This window comes from Leuresthes tenuis, unplaced genomic scaffold, assembly GCF_036924035.1.
Source record: "Leuresthes tenuis unplaced genomic scaffold, fLeuTen1.0.hap1 SCAF_18, whole genome shotgun sequence".
NCBI lineage: Eukaryota > Metazoa > Chordata > Actinopteri > Atheriniformes > Atherinopsidae > Leuresthes > Leuresthes tenuis.
The window spans coordinates 3762807-3781155 of record NW_027325372.1 but is presented as its reverse complement, the minus strand read 5'-3'; the positions used below and the strand labels follow the sequence as shown (position 1 = coordinate 3781155).

Sequence of the window (18349 nt, the reverse complement as noted above, 5' to 3'; positions counted from 1 at the left end):
TTTTTCTGTATTGTTTATTTGCATTTTTGGCTTTAATCAACTCTTCCAGCATCATGTTTCCCCTCAAACAACTTTTTAAAATCATTTTGTGTTCAATTTGTGCTAATTCCCATGAAGTCTCAGGTTAAAATGATAAGCTAATCATTACTTTCTGTTCATCTTTGGACATGTAGCTGTGATTTGTGGTCAGTCGCCATCATAAACTGTGTTTTTACATATATATATACATCTGTTGTTGTATTAAATGGACAAAATCAACTGTTAAAGCTACTTCAACATATATTTTTCCCAACAAAAACCATTTTTGTTCCTAAAAATGGCACATTTTGAAGTTTTTGACATGAAACATGCATAATATACCTATAAAGATGCTTTTTCCTTTATAATGACTTTATAATGACTTGTCTATGATGATTTCGCTTTCTCAGCAGGCAATTTTGTGTGTGGTGAATGTAGAAAATACATGTTTTCCGTTTTTTCGGTATTGTTCATTTGCATTTTTGGCTTTAATCAACTCTTCCAGCATCATGTTTCCCCTCAAACAACTTTTTAAAATCATTTTGTGTTCACTTTGTGCTAATTCCCATGCAATCTAAGGTTAAAATGATAAGCTAATCATTACTTTCTGTTCATATTTGGACATGTAGCTGTGATTTGTGGTCAGTCGCCATCATAAACTGTATTTTTATACATATATATATATACATCTGTTGTTGTATTAAATGGACAAAATCAACTGTTAAAGCTACTTCAGCATGTATTTTTTCCCAACAAAAACAATTTTTGTTCCTAAAAATGGCACATTTTGAGGTTTTTGACATGAAACATGCATAATATACCTATAAAGATGCTTTTTCCTTTATAATGACTATATAATGACTTATCTATGATGATTTCGCTTTCTCAGCAGGCAATTTTGTGTGTGGTGAATGTAGAAAATACATGTTTTCTGTTTTTTCTGTATTGTTCATTTGCATTTTTGGCTTAAATCAACTCTTCCAGCATCATGTTTCCCCTCAAACAACTTTTTAAAATCATTTTGTGTTTACTTTGTGCTAATTCCCATGAAATCTCAGGTTAAAATGATAAGCTAATCATTACTTTCTGTTCATCTTTGGACATGTAGCTGTGATTTGTGGTCAGTCGCCATCATAAACTGTATTTTTATACATATTTATATATCTGTTGTTGTATTAAATGGACAAAATCAACTGTTAAAGCTACTTCAGCATGTATTTTTCCCAACAAAAACTATTTTTGTTCCTAAAAATGGCTCAAGCAAGCAACACTCCCTCTCTGCGACCCAGCAGCTCAGACACAGCGACGGAGTTACACAATAACAACAATGGCGTATGACCATGAGAGCAAATGATTACCTGGAAGAGTCCCAACACACATTACTGGCTAAAGATGGGGTGGAAAGTCTGGTTGTGTGTGTGTTTGTTTATAAAAGAGAAGCATACATATGTATGGCTTCATAAATGCGTTGGAAAGTCCAACCATTTCCACCTCCGGGCTCCTTGGTATGTGGAAGCAAAGCAGTTTTATTCTTTTCCCCGACAAATAACTTCTCCTCTGGACGCAAGACTGATTCTGTCATTAAGTGTGAATTTCTTTAAGCCGCAGAAAATGTTTCTTTTTCTTGCAGTGATTGAAGTTTGTATGAATAAAATCTCTATTGAATTACAACACAATGGGACATCTTTAGAGCTCGATATTTCAAGACTTTTCATTTCTGTCTCCTCTCCCGGGTTGTTTCTCTGTTAAAGAATGTCTCTGTGGTGCGTGAGCGACGGTCGCCTTCAAACAGCCGATGTGTCGATGGAACAGGAATAACATACAAGTGTTTTATTGGCCACCGGGTCAGAATTACAGGTTGATGCATCAAATCTGGACAGATCCTCGAAGCCCCAAAGCTTCTCCCCTTATGTAGGGTAAAACCTTCCCCTGTTTGGTGACCCTGGGCGGGCTGAAAGATATATCTATACATCCCTGGTGTGCCATTCCCGGACACATTTAACCGAGGAAGGTGTCTCTCCAGATGTTTATGTTTGACCGTTATTCATCTCCTGTCTGGACGCACTGAACCTGATGCCCCTTCTGAAGCTCTTAAGTGTCAGACTCCACACATTCATGCTCCTTTTATGCTCCTGGTGTCACATAAAAGGGTCAAAGATTTAAAGATCAACTCAAAGACAGCAGACTGTGAAAGTCTGTGCTGGGAAGTGTTAGAGTTCATGTTAAGAACAACAGCTGTGAACAAAATTGCAAAGAAACTGTCATTTTCACCAAAATGCTGGATGATAGAAAAGTTTTAGAGGATCCAGAAAAATTCTGTGAAAGAGGAAGAAAAGTACGGAGCCCCATAGGGGACACAGGAGAGAAAAAACCTTGGACGTGTCCTTCGGGGAGTCTTTTGGGGGGTGCTCCAGGGGTATGGAGTGCTGGACCCATTCATAGGCGCTGTTCGGTCTCTGTAGGACCGGTGTCAGAGTTTGGTTTCCAGAGAGAGTTGGGCTCCATCAGGGCTGCCTTTCGTCATAATTTTTATGGACAGAATTTATAGGCGCAGCCAAGGCCGCCAAATCGGACCCCCTCAGAATTGGGTCTCTGCTTTTTGCGGATGCTGTGGTTCTGTTTGTATAGTCAGGCGGTTCGCAGCCGAGTGTGAAGCGGCTGGGATGAGAATCAGCGCCTCCAAATCCGAGACCGTGGTCCTCAGCCGGGAAAGAGTGGAACGCCCTCTCCGGGTCGGGAATGAGATCCTTCCCCAAGTGGAGTTCAAGGACCTCGGGGTCTTGTTCAGGAGTGAAGGACGAATGGAGCGGGAGACATAAGAACTTTGAGTGGTCAGTTAGGCTAGAAAAGTGCAATACCAGTACAGTCCATTCACAGGAGGATCGGTGCGGCGTCCACTGTGTTTCAGGCTCTGCACCGACCCATCATTGTGAAGAAGGAGCTGAGCCAGAAGGTGAAGCTCTTGATTTACTGGTCAATCTACGTTCCTGTGGTCCTGAGCTGTGGGAAGAGACTGAAAGAACGAGATCGCGAATACAAGCGGCTGAAATGGGTTTCCTCCGCAGGGTGTCTGGGCTCCACCTTACAGATAGGGTGAGAAGCTCAGTCATCCGGGAGGGGCTCGGAGTAGAACCGCTGCTCCTCCACATTGAGAGGAGTCAGATGAGGTGGCATCTGGTTAGGATGCCTCCTGAACGCCTCCCTGGGGAGGTATTCTGGGCCCGTCCCACTGGGAGGAGACCAGGGGAAGACCCAGGACACGCTGTGTCTCTCGGCTGGCCTGGGAACGCCTCGGGGTCCCCCCGGAGGAGCTGGAGGAAGTGGCCGGGGACAGGGACGCCTGGGCTTCTCTGTTAAAGCTGCTGCCCCCCCGACCCCCGGAGAAGCAGCAGATGATGGATGGAAATCTTTTAAACAGAGCCTATGTTCTTAAATTGCTGCTGTATCTGCAACTTCTGCACTTTACTTTTCGACTTTTTTCTTATCTTCTTGCTTTTTAAGATTTTAAATGTTTTTTTTTTTTGGTTTTTTACTGTCTGTGTGTTTTTGTTGTTTGTCTGTTTTTGACGACCGTGACGTGCGTTGCTGCCTTTCTTGGCCAGATCGCCCTTGTGAAAGAGGTCTTGATCTCAATGGGTTTTTATCAGGTTCAATAAAGATTATATATATATATATATATATATATATATATATATAGAGAGAGAGATAGAGAGAGGGAGAGAGCCTCACTAATGAATGAGAAGATCTGGTCTTTCTAGAGCCTGGTCGAGGTTAAAAAGGTGCTAAATAAAAGCATTTAGTTGACTTTGTCAGGTTAGCCAAAACTGCCTCAACAACACTCTGAAAACACGGTTTTAAAGTTGGTGAAAAATAGATGTTTTGAGTAAAAATGTAAAGCATTCAATATATTCCCAAGCTGCCCAGTCCAACCATTTCCACCTCTGTGGCTGTCAGTAAATGAAACCAAAGCACTTTTATTCTGCTATAACCCGACAAATAACTTCTCCACTGGTGGCAGGACTGACTCTGTCATCCATTGTGAAAATCTTTAAAGCACAGAAAATGTTTCTTCTTCTTAGAGTAATTGCTGAATTTTGGATGAATGGAATCTCTTACGACACAATGGGCCATCTTTAGAGCTCAATATTTCAAGACTGTTCTTGTCTGTCCTTTTCTCCCAGCAACCCGAGTTGTTTCTCTGTTAAATACAAAGAAATCTGATGTCAAAACGAGGCAAAGATCGATACTGCATTACTTTTGTCTTTTGTCCAATCAGGGGCCCGCCGAAGCACAAGCCCCCTCCTCCTGTGAAGGCAGGCAGCTCGACAGAGATGGTGAGCGAACGGCATGACTTCAAATCAATCCTTATTGTCACCACGATTATTTTACAGTCACACACATACACTGAGTCTGTTTGGGCATTCATAATAGGGCTAATGGCTATTGATTGGGGATCTCAGTTGGCTTATGTATGCCAAAATAATTAGCTTGATTTGTAAAGAGCTCCATTAGAGCACTCCTCTCTTCCCCATGTTCGTTATCCTTTCTCCATCATTCCATCACATTGTCCTGTGCTTATGTAAAGTGCCTAAAACTCAGTAAATTTATGTTGATTAGATGTGAAAAAGGTGTCCAAGGCTGTGGCAAAAAGGGATGCCTCACAGGGCTTAACAGTGGAAGTTTATTAGGCTTCCTGCAAAGCACTATCTGTGGCACATGATCAAAAGGCAGCATTACCTCTGTAGCTCTATTCATACGTTCAAATCAGGCTTTAAGTCTTCGAGGGCAAGTCTGGGTCATATCACAAGTCTGCAGGCAAATTTCAACACTTTCAAAGTTGTTATCAGTGTTTTTTAACATAATGAGACAGTGTGCCTCCAGTGCCGTCGCTTTATAATTGAAATTTCAAGCTACATGATCATGCAAATACAAATTTGGAGGGAGTCAAGTTTCAAGTCTACATCTCTGTTATCTTGTTAAGGGAAAAAATTTCAGTTTACGACGGTGTTTTCATATTTTTGTAGCTCCGAGCAGCGTTTCTATGAACTGAGATAACACTGTGCTCCCCCGCTTGGTGGATTAGAAATCTTAGAGGCTGCAGGCTTGAACGGTTTCAGGTGGGGTGAGAATCACAGGCAGCCAGGTGTTTATGGACTGTTTGCTTAAAACGCTTGAAAACTAAAAGTGACCTCTAATTTTGGCAATGCTCTTTAATCAAACAGGAAAAAATGTGAATGCATGCAAAAATAGCACAGGAAGGGTTAAGTTGAACCTGGTAATTAAGTAATTTTCTTTTCCAAACAACTTCCACTGAGCGGTCAGATGGAGCTGTTTCAGGACCTGAATGTCTGACCACATGGGCTTCTTCAGCAGGGCAAACGGTGTTGTCATAGTCAATAAAACCAACTGCCAAAGCCTTAAAGGGGCACTCCGGTATTTTTAAACCTGGACCTTATTTCTGGCATGAAATACGTTCATCTACTCACTGAGAACAGCAAATGTGTTCTCTGACAGATTCTCTGATGGAAACTTGGGTTTGGACATGCATTTAGAACATTTGAATAAGAAAAGGGGAATCGAGACAAAAAACTTCTCTTAAAGGGGAACTCCGGTATTTTTAAACCTTATTTCTGGCATGAAATTCGTTTATCTACTCACTGAGAACAGTTTGGTGAAAGTTGGCGTCCTTCGGAAGATATTTAGATAGCTGGAGATCCATATAACGGAGTGAACGGGGCTTAGAGGATGCAGCCTCTAAATAAGGCATTATCTGTCTTTATTTCACCAATACTTTAAGAAGAATGAATGAATGAACGTGTGCTATAGCTCTGTTAGCTCATAGCTGCTGTTATGTGGCTACTTGCAGCTATAGGAGAGCTAACGGAGGGATTTCTACACAGGCACTCTACTGGGACCACTTCATCCACACGCCCCCCTGCAGCACAGTTTATTCACTCCGTGCTCTGTGACAGTCGGCTAACTTCACACAGAGTTTGCTGCTGATAGTTTTGTGCAACATGGCAGGATATTTATCAGATTTTGACGAGGTGGACGACAACTTTGAGTAAGATGGACGTCCTTACCGGAGTGAATGAGCTGTGCTGCAGTATCGATGCGTCGATGACATCATCCCAGCAGACGAGTGTGTAGAAAGCCTCTATAAGCCCCCCGATAGCCGCCAGTAACAACAACACAGCAGCTATGAGCTAACAGAGCTATAGCACACGTTCATTCATTCATTCTTCTTAAAGTATTGGTGAAATAAAGACAGATAATGCCTTATTTAGAGGCTGCATCCTCTAAGCCCCGTTCACTCCGTTATATGGATCTCCAGTTATCTAAATATCTTCTGAAGGACGCCGACTTTCACCAAACTGTTCTCGGTGAGTAGATGAACGTATTTTATGCCAGAAATAAGGTCCAGGTTTAAAAATACCAGAGTTCCCCTTTATGTCTGACCATATGGGTTTCTTCAGCAGTGCAAACGGTGTTGTCATAGTCAATAAAACCAATTGCTAAAGCCTTAACAACGCCTAGGTTGCTCTAAAGATAAATCTCATTTAAAATGTGATTGTGTACCTTTTCCCAAGCTGCAGTGTAAGTGGATCATGACAGGATCAGCTGCCAAGAGTCATCACTTGGCAGGAAACAAAGATGATAAAGGTAGAGAAGAGCCAAGAAAGTCAGCCAGCTTGCCTGGTAATGTCATCTACTAATAGATGGCAAACATTAGCAGACACTGGCCATTATGATAGTGTCTGGTCATTACAGATTAATAACACATGTAGCTAAAAGTGATTCATGCACACTTCTGGGCTTCTGTTGCTGTAGGATACAAAGTTACACAAGTCTTCCACAAGATAAGTGAATAATTCATACTGATTATCTTTAGTTTGGAGGTGAGATTGGGGACAGTTGCTCCACAAATGCTCCACAGTTTCCATAAAATTAACAGAAGAAGAAGAAGTTTGTCACAGCAGAGAAAAACCACCGGGGAAAACATGCTTGTTATTGTAAAAGTTTAGTAAAGTATACAGCAGAACAGATGAAACGCTGTCCAACTCAGCCTTCGTAGAATCCGTTTGTTTGGTTCTGTGACAGAACGGGTCAACCAGAACAAACCAGAACTAACGAGCTTGGAAAGGAAAGGAGGGCATCTTGCCAGCTATTGTAGTGGAGTCGGTCATTTATTCAATCTGTAAAACGATTCCCTGTCCGTGCTACACAGGGAACAATTAAAGTTGTGCTATAACTGCAGCTGGGCTCAACTGTGAACATATCAGGTTAATCCGGCTATTTGGATCAGAACAGAACATATCATCAAGGAGTCAGACACTGGAACTGGTCGCAGTGCAGACTAAAGATGGGAATAAGCACAAAGACACTGAGAAAATTAAATATTTGATGTATGATATAAAAATAATGAACACCAACACATCCTGAAAGGCACATTTGTCTCACTTTGTCTTAAGAGCTGTTCCTGATCTGTTCATTGTGGCAATGAATTCCCATTCCCTTTATTTATATAGCACATTTAAAAGCAAAAGTGCTTTCCAGTAACAATATGAAAGAAAAACAAATCAGAAATAATAGACTCTAAATCTTTAATGATGCTGCTTTATGATCTGTTTTAGCCTGGGGATGGTTCATGTTCTCAGCCATGACAGAACTTCATCAGCAAGCAAGAAACCTCGCCTAGGCACATGCTGCTAATGTCACTCTTATATAAGTGTGTGTGTGTGTGTGTGTGTGTGTGTACACACACTCACCGGCTACTTTATCAGGAACACCTGTTCAATTACCTGTTAACACAAACGGCTAATCAGCCAATCGCATGGCTGCAGCTCGCTGAGCATCAAACCGAGCGTCAGAATGGGGGAAAAAAGGGGATTTAAGTGACTGGCTGTTGGTGCCAGACGGGCTGGTCTGAGTACGTCAGAAACAGCTGATCTGCTGGGATTTTCACCCACAACCATCTCTGGGTTTACAGAGAACGGTCCGAAAAAGAGAAAAGATCTTGTTGGTGTGAGAGGTCAGAGGAGAATGGGCCGACTGGTTCCAGATGACAGGAAGGCAACAGGAACTCAAATAAGCACTCGTTCCAACCAAAGAAAGCAGATCTCTGAAGGCACAACACGTGGAACCCTGCAGAAGATGGGCTGCAGCAGCAGGAGATGGGCTGCAGCAGGAGATGGGCTGCAGCAGGAGATGGGCTGCAGCAGGAGATGGGCTGCAGCAGGAGATGGGCTGCAGCAGGAGATGGGCTGCAGCAGGAGATGGGCTGCAGCAGGAGATGGGCTGCAGCAGAAGATGGGCTGCAGCAGGAGGAGATGGGCTGCAGCAGGAGATGGGCTGCAGCAGCAGAAGATGGGCTGCAGCAGAAGATGGGCTGCAGCAGGAGATGGGCTGCAGCAGCAGGAGATGGGCTGCAGCAGGAGATGGGCTGCAGCAGAAGATGGGCTGCAGCAGGAGATGGGCTGCAGCAGGAGATGGGCTGCAGCAGGAGATGGGCTGCAGCAGGAGGAGATGGGCTGCAGCAGCAGAAGATGGGCTGCAGCAGCAGCAGATGGGCTGCAGCAGGAGATGGGCTGCAGCAGAAGATGGGCTGCAGCAGCAGCAGATGGGCTGCAGCAGGAGATGGGCTGCAGCAGCAGGAGATGGGCTGCAGCAGGAGATGGGCTGCAGCAGGAGATGGGCTGCAGCAGGAGATGGGCTGCAGCAGGAGATGGGCTGCAGCAGGAGATGGGCTGCAGCAGGAGATGGGCTGCAGCAGCAGGAGATGGGCTCCAGCAGCAGGAGATGGGCTGCAGCAGCAGGAGATGGGCTGCAGCAGCAGGAGACACCGGGTGCCGCTCCTGTCAGCTAACAGCAGGAAACTGAGACTAAAGTTCACTCAGGGTCACCAGAACCGGACAAGAGAAGGTTGGAAAAACGTTGCCTGGTCTGACGAGTCTCCATTTCAGCTGCAGCATTCAGCTGGTCGGGTCAGAATGTGGCGAAAACAGCATGAAAGCATGGATCAGGCTGCTGGTGTAATGGTGGGGGGGTATTTTCTTGGCACGCTTTGGGCCCCTCGGTACCAACTGAGCATCGTTTACATGCTGCAGTATTGCTGCTGACCATCTCCATCCCTTTATGAGCACAGCGCACCATCCTCTGATGGTGGATAATTCACCATCTCACAGAGCTCATATCATCTCAAACTGTTTATTTAACATCACAATGAGTTCCCTGAACTCCAACAGCCTCCAAAGTCACCAGATCTCAGTCCAACAGAGCAGCTTTGGGATGTGGTGGAGCAGGAGATTTGCATCACAGATGTGCAGCCGACACATCTGCAGCATCTGTGTGATGCTGGCATGTAAATATGGACCAAAGCCTCTGAGAAGTGTTTCCAACACCTTGTTGAAAGTGTGCCACGAAGAATTAAAGCAGTTCTGGAGGCAGAAGAGGATCCAACCGTTTACTAGCAGCTGTACCTGATAAAGTATCCGGTGAGTTGACAGTAAATGCAGCTGCAGTTGGTGGAAATATCTTTTATTTTAGTGTTGGATAGAGACAGATCTAACTGTCCCCAGTCCCTGCTGTCAGGCTGAATAACCGTGGGTCTGTCGACTGTTTGGATAAAAGAATTGTTGTCCCCTTCTTGGTGTCATTGTGTGTGCATAAGATAACAACAAGGAGAGATTTCTGAGGAGATTGAAAGAGTTGTTGAGTGTTGTCAACATAAAGGCAGCAACACAAGCCGACCTGTGAGTGGATCCCATCAGAAACCCGCCTGAGAGCGGCCACAAGATGGAGAAACAAAGTCTCAGGGGCAAATTAGGGAACTCTTTAAAGGAAAAAGAACCAAGGGAAGCTTCAGGACAGATACAAGCTGACATCCAAGATTAAGGAACATCTGAATGAAAGTGGAAGGGAAACAAAATGTGGGATTTTACACCAGGAAATCTGGAGGAGGCTCACTCTTGTTGTGGGTTTGCTTTGCGGCATCCATCACAGGGTGCCATAAAGGATAAAATGAAAACACGGTGATTTACTGGCTGAAGAAGGAAAGCTTTGCCTCAGTCGCACTTTACTGATGTTCCCGCTGAACGTGTGTGAAAGGAGCTGAAGGTAACTGTCAAAAAAATCCAATCATCCTGGCAATGTGGATCGAAATACCGCAGAGAAGTGTAGTTTTACTGAGAGACATAAAAATCGCCTCAGAGTGCAGCGGTCCTGAAATATGTCCGTGATATGCTTATTATTCACAGTTATATGTTGCCAGGAAAATCAAAATGTGTGCTCCTCTGAACATGGAGCTGAAGGAATGCAGGTTAAGCGGCGAGGCGCCACCCGGCCGTGTTGACTTGCTCACATTTTCACATTTTCACATATTGTTTTTCTGTCTTCTCCACCCGACTGCGTGTAATCGTGGTGTTTTTTTTCTGTTTTGTTCCCTTCTGTGGGCGATGTGTAGCTGAACAAGCCGTCAGAGCCACCCACAGTCACCGAGACGGCGCCTCTGAGCCCAGGAGAGGTTTACTACGAGCCAACGGGGGGAGAGCCTGTCACAGTAACTAAAACACACGCACAAACGTGCACACAGACACAAAGGCATCACACGTTCGGCTGCACATATGTTTGGGCAGCCAGACGCGGTTTCAGGGACATCACGGCGTTTCAGTCGATCAAACGTTATTAATATTAAGCTGTCTGTGAAAGCTTAAACTGAATAAAACTGTGAGATGAAATCTTATAATTAAACTACACGACTTTCTGCATTATCCCCATTATGTTCCTGCTATGTAAATGAGTTTTGATAATTCTGGTGAAAAGAAATTCTCCGTTCTACATGTCATCTCATTCACATACTTTGCACTTTGCACATGGCGTTCAGACGCCTTCACGATCTGTCTGATACATTTAAAAGGATGACATTTGGATTTGTGGCCATTAATATAAACTGTTTACCTGTAATGAGTAAATTGAATGCAGGTTAAAGGGGAACTCCGGTATCTTTAAACCTTATTTCTGGCATGAAATACGTTCATCTACTCACTGAGAACAGTTTGGTGAAAGTCCTTCGGAAGATATTTAGATAACTGGAGATCCATATAACGGAGTGAACGGGGCTTAGAGGATGCAGCCTCTAAATAAGGCATTATCTGTCTTTATTTCACCAATACTTTAAGAAGAATGAATGAATGAACGTGTGCTATAGCTCTGTTAGCTCATAGCTGCTGTTATGTGGCTACTTGCAGCTATAGGAGAGCTAACGGAGGGATTTCTACACAGGCACTCTACTGGGACCACTTCATCCACACGCCCCCCTGCAGCACAGCTCATTCACTCCAGTAAGAACGTCCATCTTACTCAAAGTCGTCGTTCACGTTGTCAAAATCTGATAAATATCCTGCCATGTTGCACAAAACTATCAGCAGCAAACTCTGTGTGAAGTTAGCCGACTGTCACAGAGCACGGAGTGAATAAACTGTGCTGCAGGGGGGCGTGTGGATGAAGTGGTCCCAGTAGAGTGCCTGTGTAGAAATCCCTCCGTTAGCTCTCCTATAGCTGCAAGTAGCCACATAACAGCAGCTATGAGCTAACAGAGCTATAGTACACGTTCATTCATTCATTCTTCTTAAAGTATTGGTGAAATAAAGACAGATAATGCCTTATTTAGAGGCTGCATCCTCTAAGCCCCGTTCACTCCGTTATATGGATCTCCAGTTATCTAAATATCTTCCGAAGGACGCCGACTTTCACCAAACTGTTCTGTGGAATTTATATGCCTTAAAATTACCCTTTTCATAGGTAATTAAAGAAATCAGGAGTCACCTGACAACACACAAAGAACCACAGCAAAGAATCTGAACAATTTAGGGTATTACAGGTTCAAAAAGTCACTTTTATCTGCTTGAAATGAAACCAAAACCACAATAAAATTTCCCCAGAAAGCCTCAGATAATAACCACAACTGTGTTCAACTTTGCAGAACCTTGATGATGAGAGCACCGGAGCCCTGAACGGTGGAGCCCCTCCAGTCCTGGACAACTCAGCCGCTGGTGGTCACCATGGCAACGACTTGGAGTCATCCAATCACGAGCCACCAGCTGCCAACATTAGTCGCGGCGAGAGCTTTGTGTCCCCCGCCATGTATGTGTAGCCATAGCAACCAGAAAACCACATCACAAGCACATGAGCAGGTTCCAGGTCACCTAATTTAGCATGACAAGCAGAAGAGCACACCTGTTACCGCCTTTTACTGCAACTTTTAAAGTTTTAACCTCCTGATGGATGTTTTTATCAGGCTCATCGTGGGTGTTATGGTTTAAACGGTTACATTTATAGCTTGTGACGTGGGACTACTGAGGCACAGGTCAGCTTACGACAATAACAGGTGTTTATTTTTCCTGCTTTCTAAAATTGGCTGTGATAACGCTGCGATTTCCACAGATTTTAAAGAAATTTAGGACACATACAGCACTTGGCCATTGAAATCATATGTGTATTGCATAAGATGAGGCAGGCTTTTACAATGTGTGAATTATATAGTCCTGAGGTGTTGCGATGTAGGTGAACTGGAACACTGATTAACGGCAAATTGGTACACAGAGCTCCGTCCTCTCAGATAAACATGTCCACCAAAAACAGCTTTTTGGGGAGTTTTGGTATGAAATATATGCAGCATTTTGTACCACGACCATTCAAACATCTCAAAATTAATGTTAGTACATGTGAACTGTTTGAAATTTGAACCTCTTTTGTGTTAAAAAAGTTAAAAAGTACTTCTCTAACCCTTCTTTAGTTGAGTTTAACTTACATAAAGCTGAATTCTGTGGAGATTCAAAGCCTGATTGAGGCGCTCCAGGCATCTTAAATTAATCCCTCAAGATACTTCTATTAGAAATATTTAACTTATCAGCTCTTACATACGTACAATCTCTGAAATCTGCTCCCGAACCGAAGCAGCTTTCAGACTGACAGGCGGCTCGTTAGCACTAAGGAAGGGGGACATGACATGATTTCACACTTTGTAACCTGGCAACATCACATCACCAGATTCTCTGATTCACATTGGTTGTTTTTAATTGCAAGAGCTGGTAAGTCGTTGTGTTACGGAGGTGAAAATGAGCTCAAACACCACAGAGTTCTGGAAAAAGACACAAGCCCTCACTCTGATACACAAGTTTCTGTGTTGAGTCTCAGATAATAATGAAAAAAAGACAGAGAATGTACTGTATATCTCCGCGTGTGAACGTTCGGCATATATTAGAGGATTACTGCCATTAAAAACAATTCTACACTCCAGTATATGCAGAACACGTTGCACTCGTGAGGATATTCACATGGTTGTCCAGCTGGAGGGGGAAAAAAGAAACTTAAAGAATATGAGCGGCCCACGCGTGACCTGTGGCCGAGACAAAAATTGGTTTACACGGATGTCAAAATGGTACCAAATGATTCACAGTGTAAATAGTATTGATAATATCGAATAACAATATATTGTTGGTGAAGTGTGTATCCATTCGTAGGTGTTATCAGTGCCTCTGTGCGGGGGGGTGGGGGTGGAAGCTCGTTAAACGTCACACGAGCGACTAAAAAACAAAGTGTAAATGACTATTTTGCTTTTCTCGAGTACATCAAAGTTGTCACTAAATACTAAACTGTTTTTGAGTATATAAAAAAATTAGGTGGTGTGGATTTTACTCCTTGTTCATATTGCTCTGCATGGCATGATCGGTGGCTTGTTGAAACACTTTCCCAAGGCTGAAGAATCTTCATTTGTGAGTAATGTAAAAGAAAGCAGTTTGTTCTTTTAAATCCCGTCTCAATGCATCTGTCACAATCACGCATGGCGGCACAAGCTCCAGTCTAATTTAAGTTCAGAGCTTCTTTTCTTTACGTGTCGTGTGACAGCTCTCCAGGCTGCCGGTTTTTGTCTCTTGCGCTAATCCAAAACTGCAGTCGGCATGAAATTGTCATCTCTCCCGAGACCAACACACAGAAATGCAATCTTTTTCTCTCGCCATGCTTTATTTTGAGCTCTTACTTGAGACCCTAAACCACACACAGTGTATCATCCTGGGTTATCACGCTGACTGCCAGGCGCTGAAGCCGCCCGCAAACGTGCAGAAACTGTCGCAAAACGGCAGATTTGTTGGTCAACCGTCATAAAACAGATCAATTTCATTCTTTCTCTCTCCGCGCTTGGCACGAAAATGTCCTTTCTTGCTATCTTTTTCTAATATATGGAAATCGTGGTGGTATTTCCCAGCCTGGTTCCACAGCAAACCTTGAAGTAGTTTCAGCAGGTCTTGTGTTCACCCGAACTTTATTACTTTTGTGATGTGGAAAACGATGATGGAAGTAGTGCTGCAGTTAGTCAGAAGTGGAAGTACTCAGAACGACACTGAGCTCCAACTTTTCTGCCTCCTAAATGCGACGCATCGGTCATTTTGTGTCTGCTTCATGAAACGCTGCCGCTCTGTCCTGCTTTATGTGGTTGTTTGAACATCCGGTAGAATGAAAGAAAAACTGAAAACAGTCAGACTTGGTTGGGTTTTTTCCACATATTGCATCATCAGATCTACCTTTGAACACCAACTATGTTGTCGGTCACCCTTAAAACTTAGTTTATACTCCTCCGTGACGTTGACGGCGTGACGTCATTGATCATTCGACGTTCTGCGTCGAGGGAACGCGTTGCTCTGCAATTCTCCGCCATGCCGCTAGGGGGTGTGTGGCTGTCTGTTTGTGTGGTTTCAGGGGATATAGCTGAATCCTTGCTTTTTCTTCTGGTCACAGTTAACAACAGTAAACGATGGCAACCGAGGTGGAGCAGCTGTATTTGCAGCTGGAGCTCATCAATATTGAAGAACAAATGCTTAAATTGCAAATGTTGAAGCGCAGGCGACAGAGAAGACGTTAGCGGGGGGGGGGGGGGGGGGGTCTGTACGACCGGCCGAGGCTGGGAACGGGTGAATTTACAACCTAGATTAACAAATGCACTTTTGATCATTTTGAATGTCAACGAGCTTCTTCGCTGTGTATTAAGACCCTCCAGCTATTAAGACCAGAGAAGAAAAAGCAACTGCCGGAAATTACGTTCTGAACGGACCAATCACAGCCCTCACGGCCCGCGTCTACGCGACGTGTCGTTAGAATATGACAGAGAAGCATAAACTACGTTTAAGAGAGGAGTTGAGACAAAATAGTGTAATTTTCCTTTAATTTTAAGACCAAGTTACTCGTTCTTTTTGCAGCACATTAGATTAATCGGTTCTCTTATGAGGTATATAGTCGATCTGCAGAGAAACGCAGGATGAGACGGGACGGTAGCTGATGGCATAAAGGAAATATCTGCATGATGCATGCACAGATGGGGGGGGGGGGTCCATAATTTGCCACATTAGCAGCTTTTCTACTCGCTTCTATGTTGCAGTGTCAGACAATCACATAAGACGTATTTTATAGACCCGCCTGAGAACAAATGCCGTCATCACGAAGAACCCAATGCGATGGTTGTTCTTTAAAGCTAAATTAATTTCACAGAACGAATGAATCTTTCGTTTTTCCCGCGGTTTAACGTGTTTGCCAGCGAGCTGCTTTTGATAGGTTGAGGAGAAGGAAAATGACAATCACCAGGTCACGTTGTATCAGAGACCAATGACTCCACAAGCAGTCGGTCATGAGTTTTGGCTCTGCCGCCTCATTCAGGGGATCATCTGTGTTACCCGGAGCCTTCTGTCCTTTAGAGGTGACTTAAATGGTGTTTTAGCGTCTCCGGGGAAAGAGGCTGACACAAAGACACGTGACCTGTGTCGCTCATCGGCTCCAGATGTGGAGGAACTGCTGTGGTTTCACGTGGATCGGTTTATGGGTGAAGGCTCTGGGTTTGGCCCTTCTGTGAGAGTCACAACGTTGTGTTTTGCTTCCTCTGTTCCAAGCTTAATGCCAGAAACTGCGAGCTGTGTTCATCTGAATCCTCTCCCTCATTCACCCTCCTTTTCACTTGTTTTCTCCCTCCCGTCTCTCTTGGTCATTCATCGTCAACACAGCTTTTCATCACACAGCCAGACGTGCCTTCTTTGTTATTTTTAGCTTTTCAATTCTTACATTTCTTCTGTGACAGTAGAACAGATGATGAAAAGGAGAAATACACAAACATGGGATATATATGACACTGACAATGGGAATGCTTTAAAAAAAAAACATACACTGGAGATATTACCATATTTTTGTTGGTGTGATTTTCTTTCGTTTATTTTGTGTATCACAGATCAGTTATCATTTTGTATGCTTTTTGGGAATTCTATTGTACATGTTTTACAATTCACTGTCTTGTCAAATAAAATATTAACCAAAAAACACAAAGTTGTGGTCATTATCTCTGTTTAACCAGGAACTACAGTTAAAATATGGTAGATATGATGGTCATTCATCGCTTTTTAAAGCGGAACTCCGTTATTTTTAAACCTTATTTCTGGCATGAAATACGTTCATCTGCTCACCGAGAACAGTTTGGTGAAAGTCGGCGTCCTTCGGAAGATATTTAGATAACTGGAGATCCATATAACGGAGAGAACGGGGCTTAGAGGATGCAGCCTCTAAATAAGGCATTATCTGTCTTTATTTCACCAATACTTTAAGAAGAATGAATGAATGAACGTGTGCTATAGCTCTGTTAGCTCATAGCTGCTGTTATGTGGCTACTTGCAGCTATAGGAGAGCTAACGGAGGGATTTCTACACAGGCACTCTACTGGAACCACTTCAACTTTAACTTTAACTTACTTAAGGTGACCAGACGTCCCCGATTTCCAGGGACAGTCCCCGATTTCAGTGACTAGTCCCCGGAAATTGGGGACGTCTGGTCACTTTAAGCAATACGAGCTCAGTTTTAGATGCAGGTATTTTTATTAGAGGGTGGAGGAATGCTTAACAGAACCAAAGCATGCTACAGTGGATGACTTATCAACCATTAGAATCACATAATAAAAAAAAAAAGCATGGTCCAGATACAGGCTGTCATGTGACTCCACTGAGCCAACAAAAGCTCCTTTGTTAAGGTTAGAAAAGGTCATGATTTTGGTTAAATGTCACCACATCTTGAGCCTCTTCAGCCAGAAAACGTCCCCAGTTTCACTTAACCGAGTGTTGCATTAATGCATTTAATGTGGATCATAATCATCCTGGTTCTGATCAGGAAGTCTGAACGTGTTGCACAGACATACAGACAAAAGTAAGAAGATTGGAGCTTTTATGTGTCAAGATCGGTGGTGAAGGTAGGACCCAGATGCAGTTCTTTAAATTCAAAAAGGTTTATTTCAGAAGGCAAAAAGGAGCGCGAACAAAATGCTTCGAACTATGAAAAACAAATAAAGGCGATGAAAACAAGACTATGAATAAATACTGTGACAGAGACTATGAGGCAGGAACCCAGACTTAGCTTTCAGTGGCTGTAGCATGAAGGGCAGGTGAGGATTCTGCAGTGAACATGAACTAAATACTGAGGCGGGTGATTAGTGCAGCTGATGGCAGGAGAGAAACATGACAAGAACCTGAAAACCTAACAAAGAGCCTGAAAACATGAAGATCAAACATAAAACGTGACAGAACCTGAACGTAAGAAAAATCAAGACATAAACTGTGACACATTATAGTCCTCAGACTCAACCACAGCCCACAAACACCCTGAGCAGCAAAAAAGAAGAAATAAGGAAACCGCCACACACTCAGTCGTAAGACACGATCGATTGGGATGGATCAATGTTTTGCTTCGTTTATTTGCTTTTAATCAAATTCTTCACGAACATTTGCTGAGTCTGTCTTTAAGAAGTGAGGTGCTCAGTGGATTTCATGCATGAGGATTAGAAATGTTGGTAAAGTGCTCAAAGAATATTTCCATTTAAATGTTGTGCAACCTAACTTGGAACCCAGAACACACCCCTTTGTCTGGGTAAAAACCCGTCTATATGCAGTCGTTTCATCTCTTTCTTCCCTCCGGTGTCTCAGGAATTACGTGAACATGCATGAAACTATGCATGTTCATACATCAGCTAAAAGAACTTTGTGTTGCTGCAAGTTCTGACTGTTCTATAACACCAAATCTGTCCATAAGCAGGCATTTTATCAGGTTTTTACTGGTTTATACCTAAACAAGCAGCTTTAACTGAAATTTAACCAAAGGAAAACAAGCAAGGAAACAGGATTAGTTCCCAGCTGAGCTTGAATGCCAACCAATTCTGCCTCCGCCTCCTTCTAAGCGCTTGTCTGTTGCTTGATAAAGATGACGTCATGCAAGTTTCCGGTCGAATAGACAGAAAAAAGATCTCCTATCTTTC

At 43.4% G+C, this 18349-nt stretch overlaps 1 protein-coding gene across 2 annotated transcripts in view; it reads left to right on the top strand.

Annotated features, from left to right (window-relative positions):
• The window catches only part of pvrl2l (PVR cell adhesion molecule related 2 like), a 361767-nt gene extending 345403 nt beyond the window's left edge, over positions 1 to 16364 (top strand). For both annotated transcript variants that reach the window (XM_072369839.1, XM_072369838.1), the window contains exons 8-10: positions 4295 to 4352; positions 10481 to 10576; positions 11999 to 16364. In XM_072369839.1, coding sequence (XP_072225940.1) covers positions 4295 to 4352; positions 10481 to 10576; positions 11999 to 12169 — 325 coding nt within the window. In that variant the 3' untranslated portion in view covers positions 12170 to 16364. The remainder of the gene's footprint in view (positions 1 to 4294; positions 4353 to 10480; positions 10577 to 11998) is intronic.
• The last annotated feature ends 1985 nt before the right edge of the window (positions 16365 to 18349 follow it).